Below are 25,377 nucleotides of genomic sequence, written 5' to 3'. Positions count from 1 at the left end.
GAAAAATGAATAAAAAAAATACTCTCTGTGGTACTGCCCCCTTTCTGAATGGTGCCCTGTGCATGTGCCATTAGGTTCCTAACTGTAAATATGGCCCTACTGGTTGGTAGAAAACTAAGGGTAACCCTGAGTTCTTCACCAGAGCCTGCCAAAAGCTGGCTTCTAGAGACCCAGGTTACATCTGCAGAGCAAGGTAGCAGAAAACTAGTGCAAGCTCGCTCTAAGCAATCCTACCAGAATGAACAGGGTGCAAAGAGTAGTAGACACGCAGAGCTAAATCTGGACAGTGCTAAAACAGCAGATGAGGGGTTAATCCAGAAACTGACCACAATAAGAATACTAAGAGAATTAGTACAAGCTAATACAATAGATGAGGGTTTGATCCAGAAAGAAGCCACAGTCCTGATACTAGGCGAATCAGTGGAAGCCAAAACAACAGATCAATGGTTAATCCAGAAAACAAGCCAACATCAGTACACAGAGGGTTAACAAGCTAGTCTTGAGTACAAGTATAATGCACATAGGCACAAACAGAGCCAGGATACTTTACACAACCACTGGCAGCTGGCAATGATTGAGTAGCAGGCTTACATCCCCTGCCTAGCTCCAGGATTGGATGCTGAGCGACGAACCTGATTGGCATGGCTTCCAGCCTTAATGATAGATAGGTCGATCAGCCAAGTGTCTTGGCTACATAAACTCCAGGCATCAGTCTCCAGAACTGCTGTATGATATCAGGATACAGCACCCAGTAATATGGGTGTGTGCAGAAAGGGTTGTTCTTACTGTCTTACCGATTGCATTTCAGATTTGAATGTTTATCTTGCGTAGTTTTTATTGTTACATCTGAAATGTTATATTTCTTAGTGATGGCAGAATAGTGGCTATAAAGAAAATCCCAAAGAAGACATTTACACTCTCCAAAACAATACGGAGGGAAATAAAGCAAATTCGGTAAATGTTGCTGCATTCAAGCAGTAGAGTAGAAGTACAGTAGCTGCCGTAGTTATTGTGTTCAGTCTTGTGGTGTTTGTTCACATGTGTAATCCTTGTAGCCACGGCAAGCCTTTTGTACCTTGCATTGACACTGACTCATTCAGCCTATACCACTTCTATAGGGACCTGGATCATCCTAATCTTTGCAAATTTATTGGAGGTTGCATTGAAGTTCCTGATGTGGCTCTAATTACAGAGTATTGTCCCAAGGGAAGCTTGAATGATGTTTTGTTAAATGAAGACATTCCTCTGAACTGGGGATTCAGGTAATTTTATTGTTGTGTTATGCTTATATTACATATCTAATAAATTAGAAAATACATAGATTTATCAATTACAGTTGAAAACAAATTGCAGAAAGTGAATTTGTATATCACTGAAACAAAAGGCTATACTTACTGATACAAGATCAGGTTAAAAAACCAAGCAGGATGCAGACAAGTCACATAATTTAGAGTATTTCTAATAACTCAAGAGTACAATATGAAATGTGGGACGGATTTGCACCACAGTTGCATTTAATTTGCGTTGCATCATTTCATATACACAGCTGAGTCACATTATTATGACCACCTACTACTTTCGATGTCAGCAGCGTGTAGCTCATGAAAGAAGTCACTTGTCGTAAGCTGGCTTGGTGGGTATATAAGGTGTGTGGTAGGCGGTCTGCAGACATATCCCTTGTTTCTGTCATGAGTAAAGGGGGCCATTTATCAGAGTTGCAAAAAGAGATGATTATTGGTTTTCAGGCCAAGGCTGGCAGTATCTCTGAAACTGTGCAGTTTGTGAACTGTTCATATGCTGCTGTGGTGAAAGTGTATCATGAGTGGACAAATGGCACCATTGCAAATAAGTGGCATGGAAAGTGCAGAGCATAACATGCCATTAATGTGAGAGGTGAACTTCGGCTACAAAGATGTGTGAGGGTGGACCGACACTCTACAGTGGATCAGTTGACTTCCAAGATGAACCTAGGGGCTACCAGATGTGTGTCTAAAACAGCAGTTCAGTGAACCCTACTGTGTATGGGGTTCCTAAGCAGACGGATGGTTACTGCACCCCTGCTAACAAAGATGCCACATCAGAAAAGGCATTTTTCGTGGTAGTACCTGAATTGAATCTCCTCTAATTGGCAAGGGGTTGTCTTCTACTATGAGTCACTTTTTCAGCTTTGAAAATTGTTGATTGGCATTGGCATGTCAGGAGAGAAACATCAGAGAACAAATACTCTGCAACCAATACTGGAAGAACACAAGCTGGTGGGGGCAGTGTATTGGTCTGGGGAATGTTTTCATGGCATTCTCTGGGCCCACCCATCCATGTAGAAGACACTCTCAACCGGTTTGGGTATGAATCCATCCTTACAAATCACAAATGCCCATACATGCTGATTGTCTTCCCTGGGGTAATGGGATCTTCCAGCAAGACCATGCGATGTGTCACATAGCTAGAAACATCCGATGTTGGTTAGAAGAGCATGAACAAGACTTCTAAGTACTACCCTGGCCCCCTAATTCCCCAGATATGAACTCTATTGAGCATCTTTGGGACCACCTTGATCGTTGTGTTCGCTCTATGGATCCAACCCCACACACTCTCCAGGAGCTGTGGGATGCACTGCAGTCAGCATGGCTCCAGATACCTGTGACAACCTACCATGACCCTATTGAGTCACACAGCAGTTACTCTGGATATTAGCTGGCGGTCATAATAATGTGACTTGACTATGTCGGGTTAATCATACTTATAAACTTTTAGTCTCAATAATAATTTCCTGACCATAGATATTTCAGTCCTGATGTGACAGGACCAATATGTGAGCTGTCTACTAGAGCAATCAAATGTGAACAATGCTGTAGAAATTCTTATTGTCATGAGATTTCTCATTAACCATATACCGTATATAGGTCAGTGACAAATATCACCCTGAATGGCCAACCTAAATGGTATAAAAATGCTCAGACTTCTGCATATCAAAACAGTTTGAGTGAACAGTATCCTACCAATCTTACTGCTACATGTATTTAAGTAAAGGTAACTCATATCACGACTTCCCTTGTGTGCAAATATACTAATTTTAAGCAGTATCTAATGAGAACAAGCAAAATGGCTACCCCCCATGGTATTGCTTCAGAAAAGTTGCTTATTTTAGCAATGCGGTAGTAGAAAATTGCAATTATGCATAAGATGAATAATGACTGCAAAAAAAAGCAAACATTTGAAAAAAATGCATTTCAGCAGCCATGCTACCCCTAGAATATAAAGATAGAAATATATAGTCATAATTGTATGATGCTCACCTCTACCTGGAAAATATAAAGTAGGAGAAAGGGTTTTTTGGAAGTTGGGAGGGTAACGAAAGTAATACATCAAAATATACTTGTCCAGGCACTTTGTGTTGACACACCACTGTCTCTACAGAGAGTTTGTACTTGCTTACTTAGGCTACTTTCACACCTGCGTTCGGGGCTCCTCTTGTGAGCTCCGTTTGAAGGGTCTCACAAGCGGCCCCGAACTGATCCGCTCAGAATGCATCAGTCTGGCAGCGTTCAGCCTCCGCTCCGCTTAGCAAGCGGACACCCGAACGCTGCTTGCAGCGTTCGGGTGTCCGCCTGGCCGTGCGGAGGCAAGCGGATCCGTCCAGACTTACAATGTAAGTCAATGGGGACGGATCCGTTTGAAGTTGACACAGTATGGCTCAATTTTCAAACGGATCCGTCCCCCATTGACTTTCAATGTAAAGTCTGGACGGATCCGTTCAGGCTACTTTCACACTTAGAATTTTTTTTAAACTATAATGCAGACGGATCCGTTCCAAACGTCTACATTATAGGAACGGATCCGTCTGTGCAGACATCAGACGGACCCGCTCTGAACGCAAGTGTGAAAGTAGCCTAAGGGTTAGGGGCCGATGACCTATGCGTCAAAGGGAGCCTTTCAGTTATGCTTTGCATAGCAAAAAGTGTGAGACTCTTACTCTTAAGAAATTGGTTACTTGTGCTCACAGGCAAGTCTGGCTACTTTTACATGTGACTCCATTTTACAAAGGTGTTTTATAGTTTACATTTTATTTTTTTAATAGTTCTTTATGTATGTAAGAAGTATCTACTTATTTCAGTCTCTTTATATCTTGATGTCATGTTTCTTTAGGTTTTCTTTTGCTACTGACATAGCTCACGGCATGGCATATCTGCATCAACATAAAATATATCATTCACGTCTTAAATCTACAAATTGTGTAATTGATGACCGATGGGTTTGCAAAATTACCGGTAACTTTTATATACTAATTGTGTAGTTGATGACTGTTGAGGGAAGTGTTGGATTTAAAAATATATGTATATATATGCCCTTACATATATGCATATGTATTGACCCTTTTGCATGGGCCAATCCAGGTGGTATGGGTGTATACATGGAGATGTATGTATGCCCCCTTGTCAGCATACATCTCTATGTATAATATATCCATATGCAGGTGGGCTTATTACTGCCCATTTATGCCCCAGAATTATATTGTGTGTATATATACATGCAGGTAGATGTGCCCCAAACATCTATATGGATGTATATACCTAAATGTGGGCCCAGTATATGAATCTGTCCAGGTTGTGTGTATGTATATACATGTATACCTAAGTGCCCCCAGGTTGGGTGGGTATATATGTATACACTGATATGATCCCCAGGTTGTGTGGTGTGTATATATGTATGTATATATATATATGAATATATATATATATACAGTACAGACCAAAAGTTTGGACACACCTTCTCATTCAAAGAGTTTTCTTTATTTTCATGACTATGAAGGCAGTAAAACTATGAATTAACACATGTGGAATTATATACATAACAAACAAGTGTGAAACAACTGAAAATATGTCATATTCTAGGTTCTTCAAAGTAGCCACCTTTTGCTTTGATTACTGCTTTGCACACTCTTGGCATTCTCTTGATGAGCTTCAAGAGGTAGTCCCCTGAAATGGTTTTCCAACAGTCTTGAAGGAGTTCCCAGAGATGCTTAGCACTTGTTGGCCCTTTTGCCTTCACTCTACGGTCCAGCTCACCCCAAACCATCTCGATTGGGTTCAGGTCCGGTGACTGTGGAGGCCAGGTTATCTGGCGCAGCACCCCATCACTCTCCTTCATGGTCAAATAGCCCTAACTTTCAAAGTTTTCCCAATTTTTCGGCTGACTGACTGACCTTCATTTCTTAAATAAATGATGGCCACTCGTTTTTCTTTACTTAGCTGCTTTTTTCTTGCCATAATACAAATTCTAACAGTCTATTCAGTAGGACTATCAGCTGTGTATCCACCTGACTTCTCCTCAACGCAACTGATGGTCCCAACCCCATTTATAAGGCAAGAAATCCCACTTATTAAACCTGACAGGGCACACCTGTGAAGTGAAAACCATTTCAGGGGACTACCTCTTGAAGCTCATCAAGAGAATGCCAAGAGTGTGCAAAGCAGTAATCAAAGCAAAAAGTGGCTACTTTGAAGAACCTAGAATATGACATATTTTCAGTTGTTTCACACTTGTTTGTTATGTATATAATTCCACATGTGTTAATTCATAGTTTTGATGCCTTCAGTGTGAATCTACAATTTTCATAGTCATGAAAATAAAGAAAACTCTTTGAATGAGAAGGTGTGTCCAAACTTTTGGTCTGTACTGTATATATATATATATATTGATCAGCCTGGTTCTGTTATGACGTGGGAGTGTGTGATGTTATGGTGTGGCAGCTGGGGGGGATGCTCTCATTTAAACTTTGGGCAGGAAGTCCTTCTATTCAGTTCAAGCATTCCGTCACACGCCCACGATGATGTCATCACCCTCCTGTTGAAGGGGGGGGTGGGCTGCTTTTGGGCTATATTAGCCGAAGCCAGGACAAAGGCGCGCACTCTTGGAACTGGACTACAAACAGAGACACATGGGAACAGCTCCCTGAAGGAAGAGAGGCCACATGCCCCTGGAGATGGCTGAGTAACCTTTTCCCTCCAGCACTGCATAACCCCTGCATTATCCTTGCTCCACCAACCATCCTCTAACCCTGGCTGCTGACCTCCTGCAGCATTACCCTCAGCCCTGTACCCTTGAGGCAGCCCCAGTTACCCCTGTAGCTGCCCTGTTATCCTTTACCCCTTCACTGCTGCCTGCTTACCCCAGCAGCAGCTGAGTGTGTGTCAACCCTTTGTCTACCCCGTAGGGACAGTGATTAGCCAGGCGGGTGGGTTGCTGCTAATGAATGTATGTAAGTGTATTGTATAGCTAGTGTGTGGGGTGGAATTGGGAATTGTGTATTGTCTAGTGTAGTTAGGTTTGTATTGTGTTTTACTGTAGTGTTATTGCTGTACTGTGGTGTGTGCGTCTATATGTATATATATTTATAACCATTGATCTATAAATATATATAGATATAGCGTATAATTAGACTTGTATTGTATAATAAATACTTTATTGTTCATATACAGCGTATAGTGTTTTTAGTAGTCGCCGCCGTAGTATAGTAGTTAGGCTACTTTCACACTTGCGTTTTTCTTTTCCGGCATAGAGTTCCGTCACAGGGGCTCTATACCGGAAAATAACTGATCAGGCCTATCCCCATGCACTCTGAATGGAGAGTAATCCGTTCAGTTTGCATCAGGATGTCTTCAGTTCAGTCGTTTTGACTGATCAGGCAAAAGAGAAAACCGTAGCATGCTACGGTTTTATCTCCGGCGAAAAAAACTGAAGACTTGCCTGAATGCCGGATCCGGCATTTTTTTCCATAGGAATGTATTAGTGCCGGATCCGGCATTCAAAATACCGGAATGCCGGATCCGTCCTTCCGGTCTGCGCATGCGCAGACCTTTAAAAATGAAAAAAAAAAAAAAAAAACGGATCCGTTTTGCCTGATGACACCGGAAAAACGGATCCGGTATTGCAATGCATTTTTCTGACTGATCAGGCATTTTTCTGACTGATCAGGATCCTGATCAGTCTGAAAAATGCCTGATCAGTCAGAAAAAATTACATCCGTTTGCATACAGTTTGCCTGATCAGGCAGTCAGTTCAGGCAACGGAACTGCCTGCCGGAATCAAACAACGCAAGTGTGAAAGTACCCTAAGTCGCACGTAGTGTAGTTCAGTGGAGTGTATAGGTAACAGAGGTAGTTAGCTAGTTAACCTAGTATAGCTAGTTATATTTGATTTAGGCATAAATAAGCGGAGTCATCACTAGACGATTCACGCCTATTTATGAATATAAATTATTTAGATTTGCATAAATTCCAATAATTAATATCCCCTTTAACAATGACCGATGGGTTTGCAAGACAAAACTAAAGAAAAGGAACTAAGTTAGGCTCTGTACACACTTAATAATTGTCTTGTGTTAGAGGTATGCATCAGAAAGATTTCTCAAAGTATAGACACACAGAGGCATATACCGGTATGTGTAACATTGCTAAAAAAAAAACAAAAAGCAAGTGAAACCTTTAATTGCCTGTAGATCCCCCTTTTCTAGGAATCACCTACACAAAATATTTCCAGTACTTGAAAATAAAAAAATTTACACTCCTCAGCTATGAAATTGGAACACCAATATAAAAAAAGTCATCGAATTATTGAAGTCACAGGATCAATAGATATGCTAATGATATGCAAATGATAAAAAATATTCAAAACATCTCAATCGCATATGAGCAGCATGCACAGAAATACATGCACTTCCACACCTTGGTATGCTATCAGTGAGGTTATTAATGGTTGGCTGAGGAATGTTCTGCCATGCTAAATGTAGTTGGGCACACAAATTATCAAGATCAGCTGCTGGCAGCTTTTTTTGCAATTGCCGACCATCATTGGTCGGCAATTACAAAAAGAGCTGCCAATAGCGGATCTTGATAATTTATGTGCCCAAGTACATTTACTGTAGTATGGCAGAATATTACCAGATGTGCTCCATGGTACAGAAATCTGGAGATGAAGCAAGCTGTTGTAGCATGTTTAGCCCATGCAGGCTGATCACAGCAAGAGCAACATGCAGCCTGGTATTGTCCTGTTCAAAATGGCTCCTGAGACACTTTGGAGACATGGCCGTATCAGTGGTTTCACAACCAATGCAATCTAATGCCAAGCTGTTAGTGTACCTGAAAAGAAGTCTAGAGGGTCCCAGCTACTGTACATTATGCCATGCCACACCATAATCCTGTGAGAAGGACCGGTGTGACGTTACCTTGTGAACGCCTCCTTATGGTGTTGCGCATATGGTCTCCAGCCTAATCTCTGGCTATTGTTGCTTCAGAGACTAAAGCTGATTTCTCTGCTGAAGACGATATACCTCCAGTCCAGCCTCCATTACCACCTTGCTGGGAACTATAATATCCTTTGATTACTGTGGTGTGAAGTCAATGCAACACCTGTAGCTGGATATCTGGTTTATAGCTCAGTGTCATGCAAACCTCTTATGATGGTTTGTGTAGACACTGGTTGCCATCCTAGACTTGGGATGTGACATCCAATTTCACTTGCAGTGCAGAATGGATCACTGCAAAGAAAAAAAAAGGGGTCAGTCAGCACATCCCAATGCGCAGGTGCACGTTGCTATCGCTGAAAACACAACATACAGTAGAACAAAACATACAGTGCAACAGCTCTCTGCAAACCAAATAAAGTACAAAAATGCATTATAGTTGCTAATGCTATGCTTATAAATTAGAGATGCTCGGCAAATACATTTTGTACAAAATTATTTGAGCCCGTCTGCCGCACGTAAAGGCGATCTCTGTAAGAAGGGTCCTAACACTAAATAATACCTGTTATGTGCCATGACGGCTACCATACACTTCAGGGAGTGTAGGTTGCACATGCATGCTGGGCCCACTTTGATTTTTACCATCTTTGGTGCCAAAATGGCCTCCATTATATCCAGGGAATACAGGTACCAAAATGCATGCCGGGCCCACTCCACACCTCTCCTGGTGCCAAATGGCTTCCAGTGAGTGAGGGAGAGCAGGCTAAGCTTTATACTCACACTAACACCATGACGGCTACCATACAATTCAGAATGGATCACTACACACCATTTTTCTAATCAAATTATTCAAAGTGCCAAGAAAAGAGGGCGTCAGTGGGGAAGCGGGCGGGCCAGTGGGCCCGATTGATTCCTTTTTCTACACCAGTTTTTGGTTGAGTTAAGTCTACCTCTGCATAACTTTGACGCTTCCTCTGGCAGCACAGAGGGACTTGATAAATGACCCCCACCATTTTTTTATTTTGTCACTTTTTATAGTGTACTTTAAATGTACAGTACAGTTTTCTTCCATTATTGTTAAAAACAACATTCAGCCTTTTATTGTTTCTTGTCCCACGTGTGTTGCCACGGAAATTTGGTAAAATCCTGAAAGCAAAAATATTAATTTACTGTAAGCATAGCAACCAATCACAGCGCAACATTTGTCAAACTGCTCTAAAAATATGAAAACAGCTCTGTGAATAGTTGCAGTGAGAAAAGGTTGGATTTTTGTTAAATTTATATTGTGTAGAAATTTTTTAATTTGTTGATTTCAAAATTGTTTGAACTCCCTAAAGTGGCCCACCAGGCTCCCCCTTACTAGAGCCCTTTCTGTTTGGTATATGCATAGCACTTACCTGACAATCAAGTCCTTGCTGTAATATTATTGCACTCTCCATGCATTGACTTTCTAGTGAACATGTGATAGACTTTATATACAGTAGCTAATCTAAAACTACCGTACCTCAGACTCTATGTGCAGGCTTTGTAGCTGATCACAGCTCTGCCTTATGGAGCTGACATAGAAAGCAATCAGGCAGCAACTTCTGAGAAAAATAAATAGAAGGTAATCATCCCTAAATGGTAGTGACCTATATATTATTTTTGAGCTCTTGATTGGACAGTTGCTTTAAAGGGGTTTTCCTTGACTTACAAACTGATGACCTATCTGCCGATCAGGTGTTTGTGAAGGCAGCAGTGCTCACGTGGCCTTCTTGCTGCTTTCCCTAGGCCGATTGACTACACGGTCATCGGTCAAATGGCCTATGTGCAGCTTAGCCGCATTGAAGAGAATGGGGCTGAGCATGATACCAAGCACTGCCTCTATACTATGTATACCACTGTGCTTAGTGACTTCTCAAACAGTTGATCATGGGGGTCCCGGGTGTCGGACCCCCACCGATCAGGTACTGATGATCTATCCAGAGGTTAAGTCTTCAGTATTTAGATCTCTGAAAGCCATTTTAAATGCTATGTATGTAAACACAGGATATCACTGGTACACTCAATTGAAGGCATCTTATTTATATCCTACTGTATCTATCCGTCAACATACATGTTTCCTTTCAGATTATGGTTTGAACTTCTTCCGCAAACCAGTTTCAGTGGGTGATTATAATGCCTATCAAGATCATCCTGCTCAAGCGTACATACCCCCGGAGACTGCCTCCTGTCACGAGAAATCTGCAGCTCTTGACATGCACAGGTATAGCATATCATGAAACACAAGAGGTTGGTGGAAATTTGTACCTCTATTTCAACCTTAACACAGCTGTTCATCTGACACATGGCACGCTTTATTGCCTTTTTGTATCTTTTGGCTAATGGCAGACGTTTCTGGTATCCTTAGGCATGTTGTGTACAAGCTCCTGCTTAGCCACCTTGGCCTTTGTCTTCACTGTGACACCTATTTGATACATAGCACCTGTTGACTCCGATCTCAGTAGACATTCATTCATCTATTCAGCCATCCTAACTTTATACATTTTAACATATGAATCCCTATACAAAGGACATTTTAAGCCCACCTCCAATTTACTTATGAACCCCAAAAACGTCCACTTTGGAAAACGTCCACCCACCACTGTAGTCTTTTTTACAAGACAACCCCACAAAATATTTTGGAAAGTGTGTAACGCAATACCCAATAACCTGCTTGTTTCTTGAGTCTAGGTTCACATATGATTCCAGCAAAAATACAGGACACCAGACCGCAAACTATAACAAAACCTGATAGACCCCATCATAGTAAATGGGGTCTGGTGGGTGATGTTGATATCCAATGTATACCGTACCAGATCCGTCACTTCTATTTGTAAAAAAATATTTCTGTTCCTATACCAGAACAGAAAGATAAATGCTCTGCAGAAGTAAACCTAGCCTGTTTTGTTTCTGTCTTTGTTTTCATTTACTTTTCAGTTATGCCATTATTTTACTGGAAATAGCCATCAGAAATGATCCTGCTTCGGTAAGAAATATGTTTTATTGTATACCTATACACATGTACTAAAGAGATGTATGACGAACAGCTGTGAATTGAAATGAAACCGTTTTAATCTGGCCAGTAAAATTATTTGCAGCATAATCTAAGAGTGTATGGTGTTAAACAGTTGTCAAATGATTCTGTTTTGCTGTGTTGGTCAAAGAAGGTTATCAAACATGGGACACATTTAGCTGCATAAAATCGATATTGCTGTAGAATAGAACAGAAATAGACTGCAAGCTATTTCCTATGTGGTTTCCAAGTGTTCCCATAGTAGAAAATCAGTACGATTGTAAGATCTCTGCTCTGCACTGACTATGCTTAGGAATTATATATATTTATGGCAATTCTACAGGAGGTGGGATCTGCACAATCTCCAGAACATGATGATGTCTATGATAGGCCTTTAACCTTATGTGGTTGGCAACATCTATTTAGAAAGCTTTAGTTCACAGGATCCCAGTATATCGTCTCATGGGTATTTTAAAGGGGAACCCACATAATCTTGTTAATGTAAGAGGTCGTTGACTGTCTTGAAAGTCTCTTTGCAGATAAAAATACAGACATATTCCAGTTTAAAGTAGATGACAGAGTTTGGTTGATGGCTACACCATAGAACAAGGAGAGGTAGAGTCTGCAGTATAGTTATGAATAAGGCTACTTTCACACTTGCGGTAGCTTTTCCGGCGTGGGAACAGCCTGCTGGATCTGTGCTACTACAAGTCCACCGTGCCGCCGGAGGTCTGCTCCGGCCCCATTCACTATAATGGGGGCGTTACGGAGGTCTGGCCGCAGCACAACAAACATGCCGAGAGGCGCCCGGACAACAAAACGCAGCGTGATGTAGTTTTTGTCCAGCAGCCTCTCGGCATGTTTGCCGTGCTGCGGCCTGACCTCCGGACCACCCCCATTATAGTGAATGGGGCAGGAGCAGACCTCTGGCGGCACAGTGGACTTGCGGTAGCACGAATCCGGCAGGCTGTTCCCCCGACGGAACAGCCTGCCGGAAAAGGCTACCGCAAGTGTGAAAGTAGCCTAAAGCTTCTTTCAACAAGTGGTAGAGCAATCCAGCAGGCTGTTCCTGCAGAGGAACTGCCTGCTGGAGTTCTCCAGATGGAGATAGTGCTGTATAGTCTGGGTGCCCGCCGAACCCCATAAACTATAATGGGATCCAGCGGGAATCTGGCCGCACCCGAGCATTTATGATGGGTGGATCCCAGCTAATTCCCATTGCAGTGGATGGGTTCCAGCAGTGAACGGCCTAGCCGGATATGGAGAACTCTAGCTGGCTGTTCCTCTCCAGGCTCTGCCGCATGTGTGCAACTAGTCATGGATTGAACTGATTGAAATAGCTGAATTTAGAGGATTAATGGGTTTGTATTAGGAAAGGTCTTTTCACCGTAAATAACACCTTGCTTGACTATGGACTATGTCTGGTTTTGACGTTGCTCTAATTCTGGAACAAAAAGAGGACCCTTTTTCTAAAAGTATATATGCCTTTTGCTGTAGTATATAGATATTATTTGAAGGACTGACAAGCAGATGTGCATAAGGAATGATTTTACATTGTCTTTACCAATTATTTTGTTTTTAGTAAAGCCTCTACAGTGCTAGAAATGTAAATGTATTTTATTTCTGTCCTAATTTTTGCCACTTGATCACATATATTGCTTGATTTTCCACATATCAAGGAAGGGAGACGAATACGGCAATTGTTGACTAGTTTTTTGTGCCATGCTTGTAACTTATAATTTACTTTGCTATCTATTTTGTTATTTTTGTTACATAGAAAGATGAATCCAATAGTGCAGAGTACTGCTGCCTTCCTCTACCAGAGTTAATTAAAGGCAAAGCTGACAATACCTGTCCATGTCCGTCTGAATACGTTGATGTAAGTCACTATAATAATAGTTTGACCATAGTTCACTGTAACAACCACTACTGTATATGTTTTATATAATGAAGCCTCCCAGGACAATGTCTTGTATTTCAAAGCACACTTAATTTAGAGTTTTGTCACAGTAGTCTCTTCATTAATGGATATTACCTATGGTTTTACAATATGATAAAACAATTTGCTTATTTTTTTTTGTCTTCCAGAAACAACCCTTTTTGTCCATGGGCTGTGTCAGGAATTGCAGTTCATTACCAGTCATTTGATATAAGATACAGCCCATGGGCATGAATGCACAGTTTCTGGAAAAAATGCAGAGCCTTTTTTCAAACTTCAGATAACCCCTTTAAAGAAGCATTCCATAAAAAATGATTTTGCTTACCTAGTGACCATAGGTTATTATTAAAGAATAGTGTAGGGCGATCTTATGTATACATATACTGTATGTAGGGGGCTCTCATGTTGGCTCAGTTTTCACCTCTTGATTTGATTGCCATAAAGCAGTCTTATGTGCAGCCCTACAGTTCCCCTTACGGAGAAGTCTCATCACATTGCACTTGCTCTGTTTTTGTTTTATTTAAGGGAAGCTAATGATATATCTTAGTGCTATAAAACATATGTCCTTTAGTTTTAAAAACTTCCCTGGAGAATCACTGGAGAATCTCCAGTGTATTCTTTGAGATTTAGTTTCCCCTGCCTCCTACTTTTGTTTGATAATTGCCTCCCTGTCAGCTCTTACAAGATGGACACACGGGAGAGCAGTGTGAAGCTGTGTCTCATAGGATACACTGAACATTCTGCACACAGCACCCACAGAAAATAGAAATAGTTACTATGAGTAATGGAAATTTTATAGTACTATATAGTACTGTTTGAGTACATCCAGGAAGCATTTGATAAATGAAGATGTAATCATGTTGTTCACAGGAAGTCATCCAAACAGAGCAAGTTGTGTGTGTATGAGTACAGGCAGGCAAGGCTGGGGCTGTAATTAATGACAGAGACAGTAGTTGGACTCGAGCCCAGAATTTGGGGCAGAGTCCAGCTTTACTATTGCAATGGTGGCAATGAAGGGGCAGCACGACCTTAAGGGGGACACTAAGGGGCCACCATACTGTATGGGGGCACTAAGGGGCCAGCAATACTATAAGGGGGGGGGGGGCACTAACAAGCATGACTACTGTGTGGGGACACTAACAGGGTATACAGGCCCCAGGCTGCATTCTGTAAAGAAATCTCTTCGTCCCTGTCTAGTAAGCATTTTATTTTCATATTGTTTTACATGACTGAGTAGATGGAGGGTTGTCTGGTGAGCATGGGTGGTCTTTACAAACCATTGGAGGGGGGGTTATGAAGAGGTTGCTGGGGGAGGCGCCCATTAAATAGTTTGCTATGGGGTCCAGCCTTTTCTAGTTACACACAGGAATGTAGCTGAGCTGGGATGAAACAACATTGCACTGACTGAATATTGTTTTTGAATTACCATTATTAAATGTCCAAAAAATTGCTTGAGTACTTCTTTAAAAGGGTTTTACAAGATTTTTATACTGATGACCTATCCTAGGTTATCAGTATTTCATTGTGTTTGATCGTGGGGGGTCCGACACCTGGGACGCCCGCTGATCAGCTGTTTTGAGAAGGCACCAGTGCTCCTGGGCAGATGGAATCAGCACTCCTTCTCTCAGCTTACCAAGCACAGCGACGCACATTGTATAGCGGCTGTGCTTGGTATTGTGTTCAGCCCCATTCACTTGAATGGGGCTGAGCTGCTTAAAAGTCACATGACACATGAATATGTCATCACTCGGCCTAGGAAAAGCAGAGAGAAGGCCGTGGTGCTCACAGAAGCGCTGGTGCTGATCAGCGGAATTCCCAGGTGTTGGACCCCCAATGATGAGATACTGATAACCTATCCATTTGCCTTCCTAGTACATTATTGTTCGCAGCCCTCTTACTATCTGTCATTGCTCCTGTATTATATTTTTGTAGCCGAAGTAGGGAAATAGAGCTGTAATAATCATTCATTTTTTTACTGCCACAGAGGATATGATAACATTTATATAGGATGTAATCATTGCTACAACTATTATTTTACGTCTTGAATACAAATATGCTTTGAATATGTGAGAAAGATATAGGAAAACAGAAGGCCCCAGTCGGAAGCACTTGTGCTGTCTAATACTTAGATCACTTTATGCCTGTGTATTAAGTTAATCCAAGGTGACCTATTTCAGTGATATGAAAGCAGACAGTTCTCCCTCACATGGATGCTGTAATGTATCTGTATTGTGGATTTGCAGTTCATACAATTCTAGCACTGAAAAGACCCTGGATTTCCTTTTTATTTAATTTCTACTGCAGCTGATCAGACAGTGTCGAAGTCAGAACCCAGCTCAGAGACCAACATTTGAGCAAGTAAAGAAACTGCTGTACAAGATGAATCCAAACAAAGTAAGCCCGGTGGACATGATGATGACTCTGGTAAGTCTGCATTTCTGTGGCAAATTTTTTTTTTTACATTTGGCACGTTATATACTGTAACATGAAAGAGTTGTCTCAGTCTAAACAACCATAGCTTAACCCTTTCAGGATACAGCTTATTTTTTATTTATTTTTTGTTTTCGTTTTATCTGCTCCCATTTACAATACCATAACTCATTTACTTTTCCACTCACATAGGGCTTATTTTATGTGGGGCAAGTTGTCAATTTTAACGGCATCAAATCATTTATAGTACCATATTTTGCATGGGAAAACATTAAAAAAAAAATTGTGGGGTGAAATTGGGGGGGGGGAAACACAATTCCACTGTAAAAATTCCATCTTGAGGGCTTGATTTTGCAGGGTGAGCTGTAGTTTTTATTGGTACCATTTTGGGGTACATATGATTTTTTGATAACTTTTTATTCAACTTTTTTGTAGGGCAAAGTGACCAAAAATTGCGAATCTGCCATTTCATATTTTTTCTGTCATGATGTTCACTGCACATAATAAATATGTTTATATTTTAATAGTTCGGACATTTTTGGATGCACAGATACTAATTATGTTTGTTATTTTATATATAAAATTGGGAAAGGGGATGTTTTATTTACTGTAATTTTGAATCCCTTTAGGGACTGCTCCAAGTAAATATACAGTCGTGGCCAAAAGTTTTGAGAATGACACAAATATTAGTTTTCACAAAGTTTGCTGCTAAACTGCTTTTAGATCTTTGTTTCAGTTGTTTCTGTGATGTAGTGAAATATAATTACACGCACTTCATACGTTTCAAAGGCTTTTATCGACAATTACATGACATTTATGCAAAGAGTCAGTATTTGCAGTGTTGGCCCTTCTTTTTCAGGACCTCTGCAATTCGACTGGGCATGCTCTCAATCAACTTCTGGGCCAATTCCTGACTGATAGCAACCCATTCTTTCATAATCACTTCTTGGAGTTTGTCAGAATTAATGGGTTTTTGTTTGTCCACCTGCCTCTTGAGGATTGACCACAAGTTCTCAATAGGATTAAGATCTGGGGAGTTTCCAGGCCATGGACACAAAATGTCAACTTTTTGGTCCCCGAGCCACTTAGTTATCACTTTTGCCTTATGGCACGGTGCTCCATCGTGCTGGAAAATGCATTGTTCTTCACCAAACTGTTGTTGGATTGTTGGAAGAAGTTGCTGTTGGAGGGTGTTTTGGTACCATTCTTTATTCATGGCTGTGTTTTTGGGCAAAATTGTGAGTGAGCCCACTCCCTTGGATGAGAACCCCACACATGAATGGTCTCAGGATGCTTTACTGTTGGCATGACACAGGACTGATGGTAGCGCTCACCTTTTCTTCTCCGGACAAGCCTTTTTCCAGATGCCCCAAACAATCGGAAAGAGGCTTCATCTGAGAATATGACTTTGCCCCAGTTCTCAGCAGTCCATTCACCATACTTTCTGAAGAAGATCAATCTGTCCCTGATGTTTTTTTTTGGAGGGAAGTGGCTTCTTTGCTGCCCTTCTTGACACCAGGCCATCTTCCAAAAGTCTTCGCCTCACTGTGCGTGCAGATGCGCTCACACCTGCCTGCTGCCATTCCTGAGCAAGCTCTGCACTGGTGGCACTCCGATCCTGCAGCTGAATCCTCTTTAGGAGATGATCCTGGCACTTGCTGGACTTTCTTGGACGCCCTGAAGCCTTCTTAACAAGAATTGAACCTCTTTCCTTGAAGTTCTTGATGATCCTATAAATTGTTGATTGAGGTGCAATCTTAGTAGCCACAATATCCTTGCCTGTGAAGCCATTTATATGCAATGCAATGATGGCTGCACGCGTTTCTTTGCAGGTCACCATGGTTAACAATGGAAGAACAATGATTTCAAGCATCACCCTCCTTTTAACATGTCAAGTCTGCCATTTTAACCCAATCAGCCTGACATAATGATCTCCAGCCTTGTGCTCGTCAACATTCTCACCTGAGTTAACAAGACGATTACTGAAATGATCTCAGCAGGTCCTTTGATGACAGCAATGTAATGCAGTGGAAAGGTTTTTTTGGGATTAAGTTAATTTTCATGGCAAAGAAGGACTATGCAATTCATCTGATCACTCTTCATAACATTCTGGAGTATATGCAAATTGCTATTATAAAAACTTAAGCAGCAACTTTTCTAATTTCCAATATTTATGTAATTCTCAAAACGTTTGGCCACGACTGTACATCAGTGGTGCAGGAGGAGTGTATGGAGCAGGCTCGCAAGCTGAGCCCACTCCATACACGGCAGGTGACAGTCACATAATCCCTGAAATGCTGTGGAGAATAGCGACCACAGTATCGGAGAGGTTAGTCAGAAGCTCTGTCTAACCTCCAATTGGCACCCCGCAGTGAAACCATGGGGGTGCCGATCAGTTGCTATGGCAGCCTATGGCTTTGTGAAGGCTCCCAGTTCTGCCATAGTAAAATGTCTATTGAGCTAGCAGAAATCTCGTAGACTGCAATAGTATGCAACAGAAGCCTCTGGAATAAGCAATCAATTTATTGCATGTTCAAGTCTTCCATGGTTACTTAAAAAAGCTAAGAAAAACATTTAAAAATATATATTTTTTTAAATATAAGATTAAAATTCAATCACCCCCTTTCCAATTGTTCACATAAAAATAATCAATAAATAAACATAATTGATATCACCTTGGCCAAAAATTAAAAAAAATCTATTACAATATAAAAGTATTTGCAATGGGGAAAAATCAAAATGCCAGAATTTGTCTTTTTTTCTTTTTTTTTGGTCACCTTGTGTATGTACTCGAAAGTAAAAACTACAGCTTGCCCATCAAGAAAGAAAGAAAGTTCTGTAGACAGAAATAAAAATATAGAGATTTGGTATCACCGTAATCACACTGACACACAGAATAAGGGCCCATTCATACGTTCGCACTTTGGATCCGGATCCGTTCCACAATTATGCGGAACGGGTGCGGACCCATTCATTTTCAATGGGGACGGAAAAGATGCAGACAGCACACAGTGTGCTGTCCGCATCCGCATTTCCGAACTTCCGGTCCACGGCTCCGCAAAAAAATAGAACATGTCCTATTCTTGTCCACAGTTGCGGACAAGAATAGGCATTTCTACTGGGGTGCCAGCCCGGTGTTTTGGGGATCCGCAGTTTGCGAATCCGCAAAACACTGCGGATGTGTGAATGGACCCTAAGGCTGTATTTTTAGTGCACACAGAAATGCATATAAACAAAAGCTGAAAGACTTTTGGTAGAAGTGATTTTTTTTCACCCAACAAAGAATTTATTTGAAAAAAAAATTTTTATACAAGTTATTTTAAATTAAAAGATACAACGTGTCCCCAGGAAACAAGCCCTCATTCAGTTTTCATGAATTTCTCTAAGTTATGGATCTTGGAGAACTATACGAAAACTGAAAATTGGCCTAGTGTCGAAGGGCTTTCAAGACCAGTTGTGGTCAACTTGACACAAATGTGACCTTTGACCCCCATCATGCAGCCAAACATAGCATTACGCTAAGGCCAGAATAAAGCATGTCCAGATATACAGATGCAGCCGAGATAAACTTGATGGTTAACGATGTGTTAAGTAAAGAATGTCAAGGAAACCAAGATAATACTGTGCCGTGTGCTATCACAGTACATGTACAGCTACCAGAAATAAAATTGGATATCAACAGAAAAGAATAAAAAGTTTTGCACTTCTTCTTGATTTTTATAGTGGCACAACCACAGTGCCCCTGCTGCTTTATGGTTGCGAGAGAGTAGACAGACACTCTTTAGCAGGGTAAAGCCAATAAGACCACAAAAAGATATTCTGGATCTGAAACAGCCAAAGTGTCAGTTTTCAATGCCCCTCCAGTGTTATAATTGCTTCCAATGATTCCAAAGCAAAATCACCCCCAAGGCAACATCAGCACAATGAGAAAACCATGAAAAAACCATGGCAACTGATACAAAAGTATATAATACAAACCTAGAGGAATGTTTTCCTAAGGGTACTTTTCACACTAGCGTTATTCTTTTCCGTCATTGAGTTCCGTCCTAGGGGCTCAATACCGGAAAAGAACTGATCAGTTTTATCCCAATGCATTCTGAATGGAGAACAATCCATTCAGGATGCATCAGGAATGTCTTGAGTTCATTCTTTTTGACTTTTCAGGAAAGGGGGTAATACCGAAGCATGCTGCGGTTTTATCTCCGTCCAAAATCCCGCCACACTTGTGGCATATTTTTCCATTTTTCCGGATGACACCGGAGAGATGGATCCGGCATTTCAATTCATTTGTTATACAGATCAGGATCCTGATCCGTCTGACAAATGCCACCAGTTTGCATGCGTTTTGACGGATCCAGCAGGCAGTTCCGGCGACAGAACTGCCTGCTGGAATCCTCTGCCGCAAGTGTGAAAGTACCCTAAGACATATTATGTTAAATAACTCTACAATAGCTATCTGTCCTCAACAGTATATGAATGTATAACCAAATGCTGTTAACAGCATTCAGAGATAAGCTTTACAGCATCCACATGGACCATAGCACACAAAAGAGTGGAGATATTCATTGACCTCTATGGAAGAGTTTTCTAGACATGCTCGGTGACCTATACAGAGGTCTTTGTTCATGGAAAGGGAGTAGAGAGCTGTGACCACCACTTATTGTGATTGGTAGATCCTGTGTTATGTACTGTATATATGTGTGTGTATATTATGAATGGTGGATCCCATGTTATATATATATATATATATATATATATATATATATGTGATATCTGTCATTGTAATCCTCCTGTGATGATAATGAGATGACTGCTGAGAAGTGATCTGTACAGAACAGGAAGTTTCAATATATTACATAAGGCTCAGTGGTCAGTGTGAAAACTGCAGGGTTTTTAGCCATTTTAAAAAAAATATAGTTAAAAGGCTTTTCCAGGATTTTTATTTTGATGACCTATCCTCAGTATAGATCATCAATATCAGAACGGCAGGGGTCTGACATCCGGCACCCCCTGTTGATCAGCTGGATGAAGGGAAGGCCATGCTCCATGCTCCATGGTAAACTTATTTGTTTACCTGCTCACCATCAACAGTGCAGTAACGAGCAACTACAAGCTGTCCCATTCATTTCAGTGGGACGGCTTGTTCCTATATACTTAAATATACTTGAATATCAGAGAGGACCTTTCACTGACCCTGACATTACAATATTAGTACCTGGCTGTGTAGGGCATGATGAGTAGATGTCCGTGCAGAATTTTTTTTCTCAGATGCGCTGTTCTGTTCCCCCGCTGTGCCACCCTTGTTGTCTTTTGCAGCCCTGTATGCTAATTAATAGCATTGTTACAGGGAGGAGGAGACAGCCATGTTTGTCAAGGGGTGTCTCCTTCTCCCTGTGAGCTGCCCAATCGCAGCGGTGCATGTCATAGCCAGAGAGAAAAAAAAAGCTTACTTTCTCTGCTGCGATTGGGCAGCTCACAGCCAGGGAAAAGCAGACGCCCCTTGAGAAACACTCCTCCATGCTAAGTAGTTATTTGACCCTAGGCGGTCCACGTCCAACATCTTCAAAGGACAAGTGGCATTCAGCAATAACAGGTCTGTGATGCCCTTAGATGTCCAGGGCTGCATGTGCGTTACACTGAAGGGATATAAACCAAACAAAGAAGGTCAGCCCACCTATACAAAAAATCAATGAGAGAAGTATCTCATAATATAAGCTATCATGTTTTGCTCGAGTGAGCACATGCCTATGGTGAAAAACAATATAAATACCTATAAAAAAAACTGCCAGACCGCATGACATCAATAATAATCTTTATTTGCAAAGTTCATATAGATAAAATATTTAAAAACAAGTGCAGTGAAAATGGCGACATCACTAGAGGAGGACACAATGACAGTAATAATAGTTCCAAAAAGTGAAAAACTAGAAAACTAGAATGCATTTGCTATGATAGATTTGGCTCCACTGCACAGTAGAACAGGGTGAAATATTACACTGTCCTGGAATACGGACATAACTGTCTCGCTAACATAACGGATTAACTCTGAATGTGGGTGCAGTAGAACGTGCTGCACATGACGCTATATTACACCTGCCTTAGATACTGAGGCACCCTGGTGGATATGTATCAAAACTGGTGCAAAGGAAAACTGGCTTATTTGCCCATAGCATTCCACCTTCTTTTTCCAAAGGAGCTCTACAAAATGAAAACTGGAACCTGATTGGTTGCTATTGGCAACTAAGCTGTTTTTCTTTTACACCAGTTTATATAAATCTCCCCCACTAACTGTATGAGTAAAGTAATGGATTAACTGTGGGTTCTGTAGAACGTCATGCACATGGCGATAAACTCACCCCGCAGTCTCCCTACAGTCTCATAACAGTCTCCCTGCACTGTGCCTGCACCCGCCCTCTCCAGTATTCTTTTTTAAACCAGTTTTCAGCAACACTGTCCCTAGCGCATGAGTACTTGCCATGTCTCACCCTATGCTCAGCTCGCACCGAAATGGCGGAGACCGCAAGGGATGAGTCTTTTATAGGAGTGCGACATCAGAGAGAGATGGCTAACAGCAGATTGGCTGACTGCACGGCATTATGGATCATTTCATGTTCCTGGGCTTCTTGCTTTCACTTTGTAACACGTGCAGCCGCCATTTTAGGAAAAATGTATTTGTTACCACGAAGTGGGATCGAATTCGGATTCATGGCAAATCATGGTAAACTTCGGATTGAATTCCACTTTGTATCGCTCAACAATAGTGTTGCCAACATTAGTACCCTGGCTGCACCTCACCTTCCGCCAACATATTCTGTGTACAACCATGCTAACTTCCCCTAGTGATTTGCTGAAAAATTCCCACACTGCCGAGTATGGCATTTTTCTTCCACCACTGCGTGATGCCTGCCACTGCTTTTGTGAACCCCTGCACTGCTAGTGGGTTCCTCACAGGGTGTACCCCTCCCACTTATGACTGCACATCTCCCACTGCTTCTACGCTGCTATCTCACGGGCACATTGTCACCCTGATATCTCACGGGCATGCATCCACTGTCACACCCTGATGATGACAATGTCCTCTCTTCACCTGGCTCCCATGTGCAATCGACAACATCTACATCGATTTGTTCCTCACTGATGTCACGCTCCCCTGCCTCTTGCACACTTCCCTGACCTCTCACAACATGTGCTCCCACCCAACTTTTATAATCGGTAGTTGCATGCCTAGAGGAGACTGCAGCTGACCTCTCCTCCACATCTATGCTGGACTGTAACTGCTGACTTTCCTCAAAAAGCTCACTGAAAAACAGAGCCAGCAGCATACATTACTTGGCTAGCAGAAGGAGCTGCAAAAGCAAGAGGCAGGTTCAGAACAGGTGAGGGCACACAGGCAGTTCCTGGGCCATGCCAACTAAGCATGGTGTCAGAGAAACCCACCGATTCCTGGCTGTGTGTTTCTGTTGTCACCTGAGATGATGTTGCAGAGCTAGTCAACCATTCCAGTACAGGTGGATTGTTGGTCAAAACACGACCGCTGGATGACAGTGTCAGCTCTGGCCTGTTGCTGCAGCTGCTGCTACCACCAATCCTTCTTCTGCTGCTACTTGTGCTGGCTACAACAACATTTTTCCACTGTCAGTTCCTTTGGAGGGCCCAGGCAACTGTCTGTTGGCAACAGTGTACAGTAACTGTATCAGTAATATAACAGATTGACTATAAATGTCGTAGCAGTTGAACAAGATAAATGCGGAAATATATTAGACCTTCCTTTAATACTGCAGCACAGTTATTCTATATATAAAATAAGTGACGGCGATATATTACACCACACTTATACTAATACTGAGGCACATGTTTCTCAAGTTCATGTTACACATGTTACACATTTCTATGTATAAAAATCTGTGGAGACTAACAAGATTCACACGATGATTACACTCAACCTGCACTGTCCCTGCAGTCTCCCTATGCTCTCCCTACAGTGTCTACAAACTCTCCCTACTGTTTCCCTACATTGTCCCTGCACTTTCCCCATCCAATAGTCTTCAATTAAAAGCTTTCAGCAACAGCGCATAACCGCTTGTCACATCTCTCCCTATGCTCACTCAGCTCATAGTGAAATGGAGGAGCCTGTGTGGAATGAGGCTTTCTTTTAGGGCTGTGACATCACAGGACATGGCTATCTGCTGACTGGCTAGCTGCACAGCATTATGGGCCATATTGCGTTCCCGAGCTTCTTACTTTCATTGTGTAACACATGCAGCAGCCATTTTAGAAAAAATCTGATTCGTTACAGCGACGCGCTAAGAAATATGGCTTCTTGGCGAATGAAATTTTTCGGATGCTTTGATTTGCTCAACTTTAATAACCAGCAGGAATCTGCATTGGTTGACAGTATGTAGGGCATGTGAGTATTAAAAGAAGCTACTGTTAAAATGTCCTTTCAAGATGTACCCACTGCCTTTTGATAGTTATCACAGTAAAGTTTCTTACTGTAATACCATGAACCTCTGTTTAATACATACCAAGTTAGCCATATATTGCTCAAATATTTCAGAGCAATACACAATTTTATTATATGTCATCAATGTATGATTTAGTATATTTCTTATTAAAAATTACAGTGTTCTTAAAAGGGTTTTCCAACATTTTTGTTACTGATGAACTATCCCCTGGATAGGGGGTCTGATACCCGGGCCCCCGCCTATCAGCTGTTTTGAGAAGGCAGCAGCGCTCCTGTGAGCACCACGGCCTTCTCGCAGATTACCAAGCACCGTGCCGTACATTGTACAGGGGCTGTGCTTGGTACTGCAGTCATCTCCATTAACTTCTATGGGGCTGAGCTGCTCCTAGGCCACGTATTCAATGAACGTGTCTTCACTGGCCTAAGAGTGCCGCGGCCTTCTCAAACAGCTGATTGGCAGGGGTCCTAGGTGTATGCAGGTCATCTGTAAAAAAAAATAAAAAAAAATCTTGGAAAACCCCGTTTAATTGTGCAATAAACTTTTTACCATAAGAATTTATTTCCGCATTAAAATTTATTTAATCCTTTGATACATTCCTATCTTGAAGCTGAAAGGCGTACAGCATAAAATTTACAGAACAAATCCTTTGTTTTATGAAACACAGATGGTGCTGATTGTCTTATGGCATTTATGTACCAGTTATAATGTAGTATTTATGACAGCAGTGAAATGTGGGAAAAGCAGATGGCACTGTCACATTACACTGTATGAATTATGCAGCTTAGTCTTTCAGCCTGTATTAGAGGTAGTCTGATTTATTCCCTGAAAGACTTCCGTCTCACCAATTCACCAAACACTGATAATTTCAGTGCACTAAGCAAACACTTATTGCAAATAATTCTCTTGATACGTTCGTTATATCTGTGTCTGGGAAAGATAGGTGACAACCAATATACCTGCCATTACAGCTATCACTAGGGTTGTCAACTAGATTTTCAGAAATCCTAAGCAGCAGATGTCTAGAGTAAATGTATACCTTGCAAAAAAGTCTCTTGTACATAACCCTAATGAAGGGATAAATCTCTTACTCCAGTATATAACAGCATTAGGCCTCCTGCACACGGCCGTTTTCTTTTCCCGTTTACTGGCCGTTTTTTGCGGTCTGTATACGGAACCATTCATTTCAATGGATCCGCAAAAAAAACGGAATGTACTCCGTATGCATTCCGTTTCCGTACTTCCGTTTTTCCGTTCCGTTTTAACATAG

The 25,377-nt window shown here is 41.5% G+C and overlaps 1 protein-coding gene across 1 annotated transcript in view; it reads left to right on the top strand.

The window, feature by feature from the left end:
• The window catches only part of LOC120990897 (atrial natriuretic peptide receptor 1-like), a 106,961-nt gene that overhangs the window by 32,930 nt on the left and 48,654 nt on the right, over positions 1 to 25,377 (top strand). The window contains exons 9-16 of the mRNA XM_040419783.1: positions 75 to 473; positions 868 to 954; positions 1,119 to 1,262; positions 4,147 to 4,268; positions 10,352 to 10,487; positions 11,201 to 11,249; positions 13,054 to 13,155; positions 15,520 to 15,639. Coding sequence (XP_040275717.1) covers positions 75 to 473; positions 868 to 954; positions 1,119 to 1,262; positions 4,147 to 4,268; positions 10,352 to 10,487; positions 11,201 to 11,249; positions 13,054 to 13,155; positions 15,520 to 15,639 — 1,159 coding nt within the window. The remainder of the gene's footprint in view (positions 1 to 74; positions 474 to 867; positions 955 to 1,118; positions 1,263 to 4,146; positions 4,269 to 10,351; positions 10,488 to 11,200; positions 11,250 to 13,053; positions 13,156 to 15,519; positions 15,640 to 25,377) is intronic.

This window comes from Bufo bufo, chromosome 2 (assembly GCF_905171765.1).
Source record: "Bufo bufo chromosome 2, aBufBuf1.1, whole genome shotgun sequence".
Lineage (NCBI taxonomy): Eukaryota > Metazoa > Chordata > Amphibia > Anura > Bufonidae > Bufo > Bufo bufo.
This window is presented reverse-complemented; position numbering and strand designations above follow the sequence as displayed.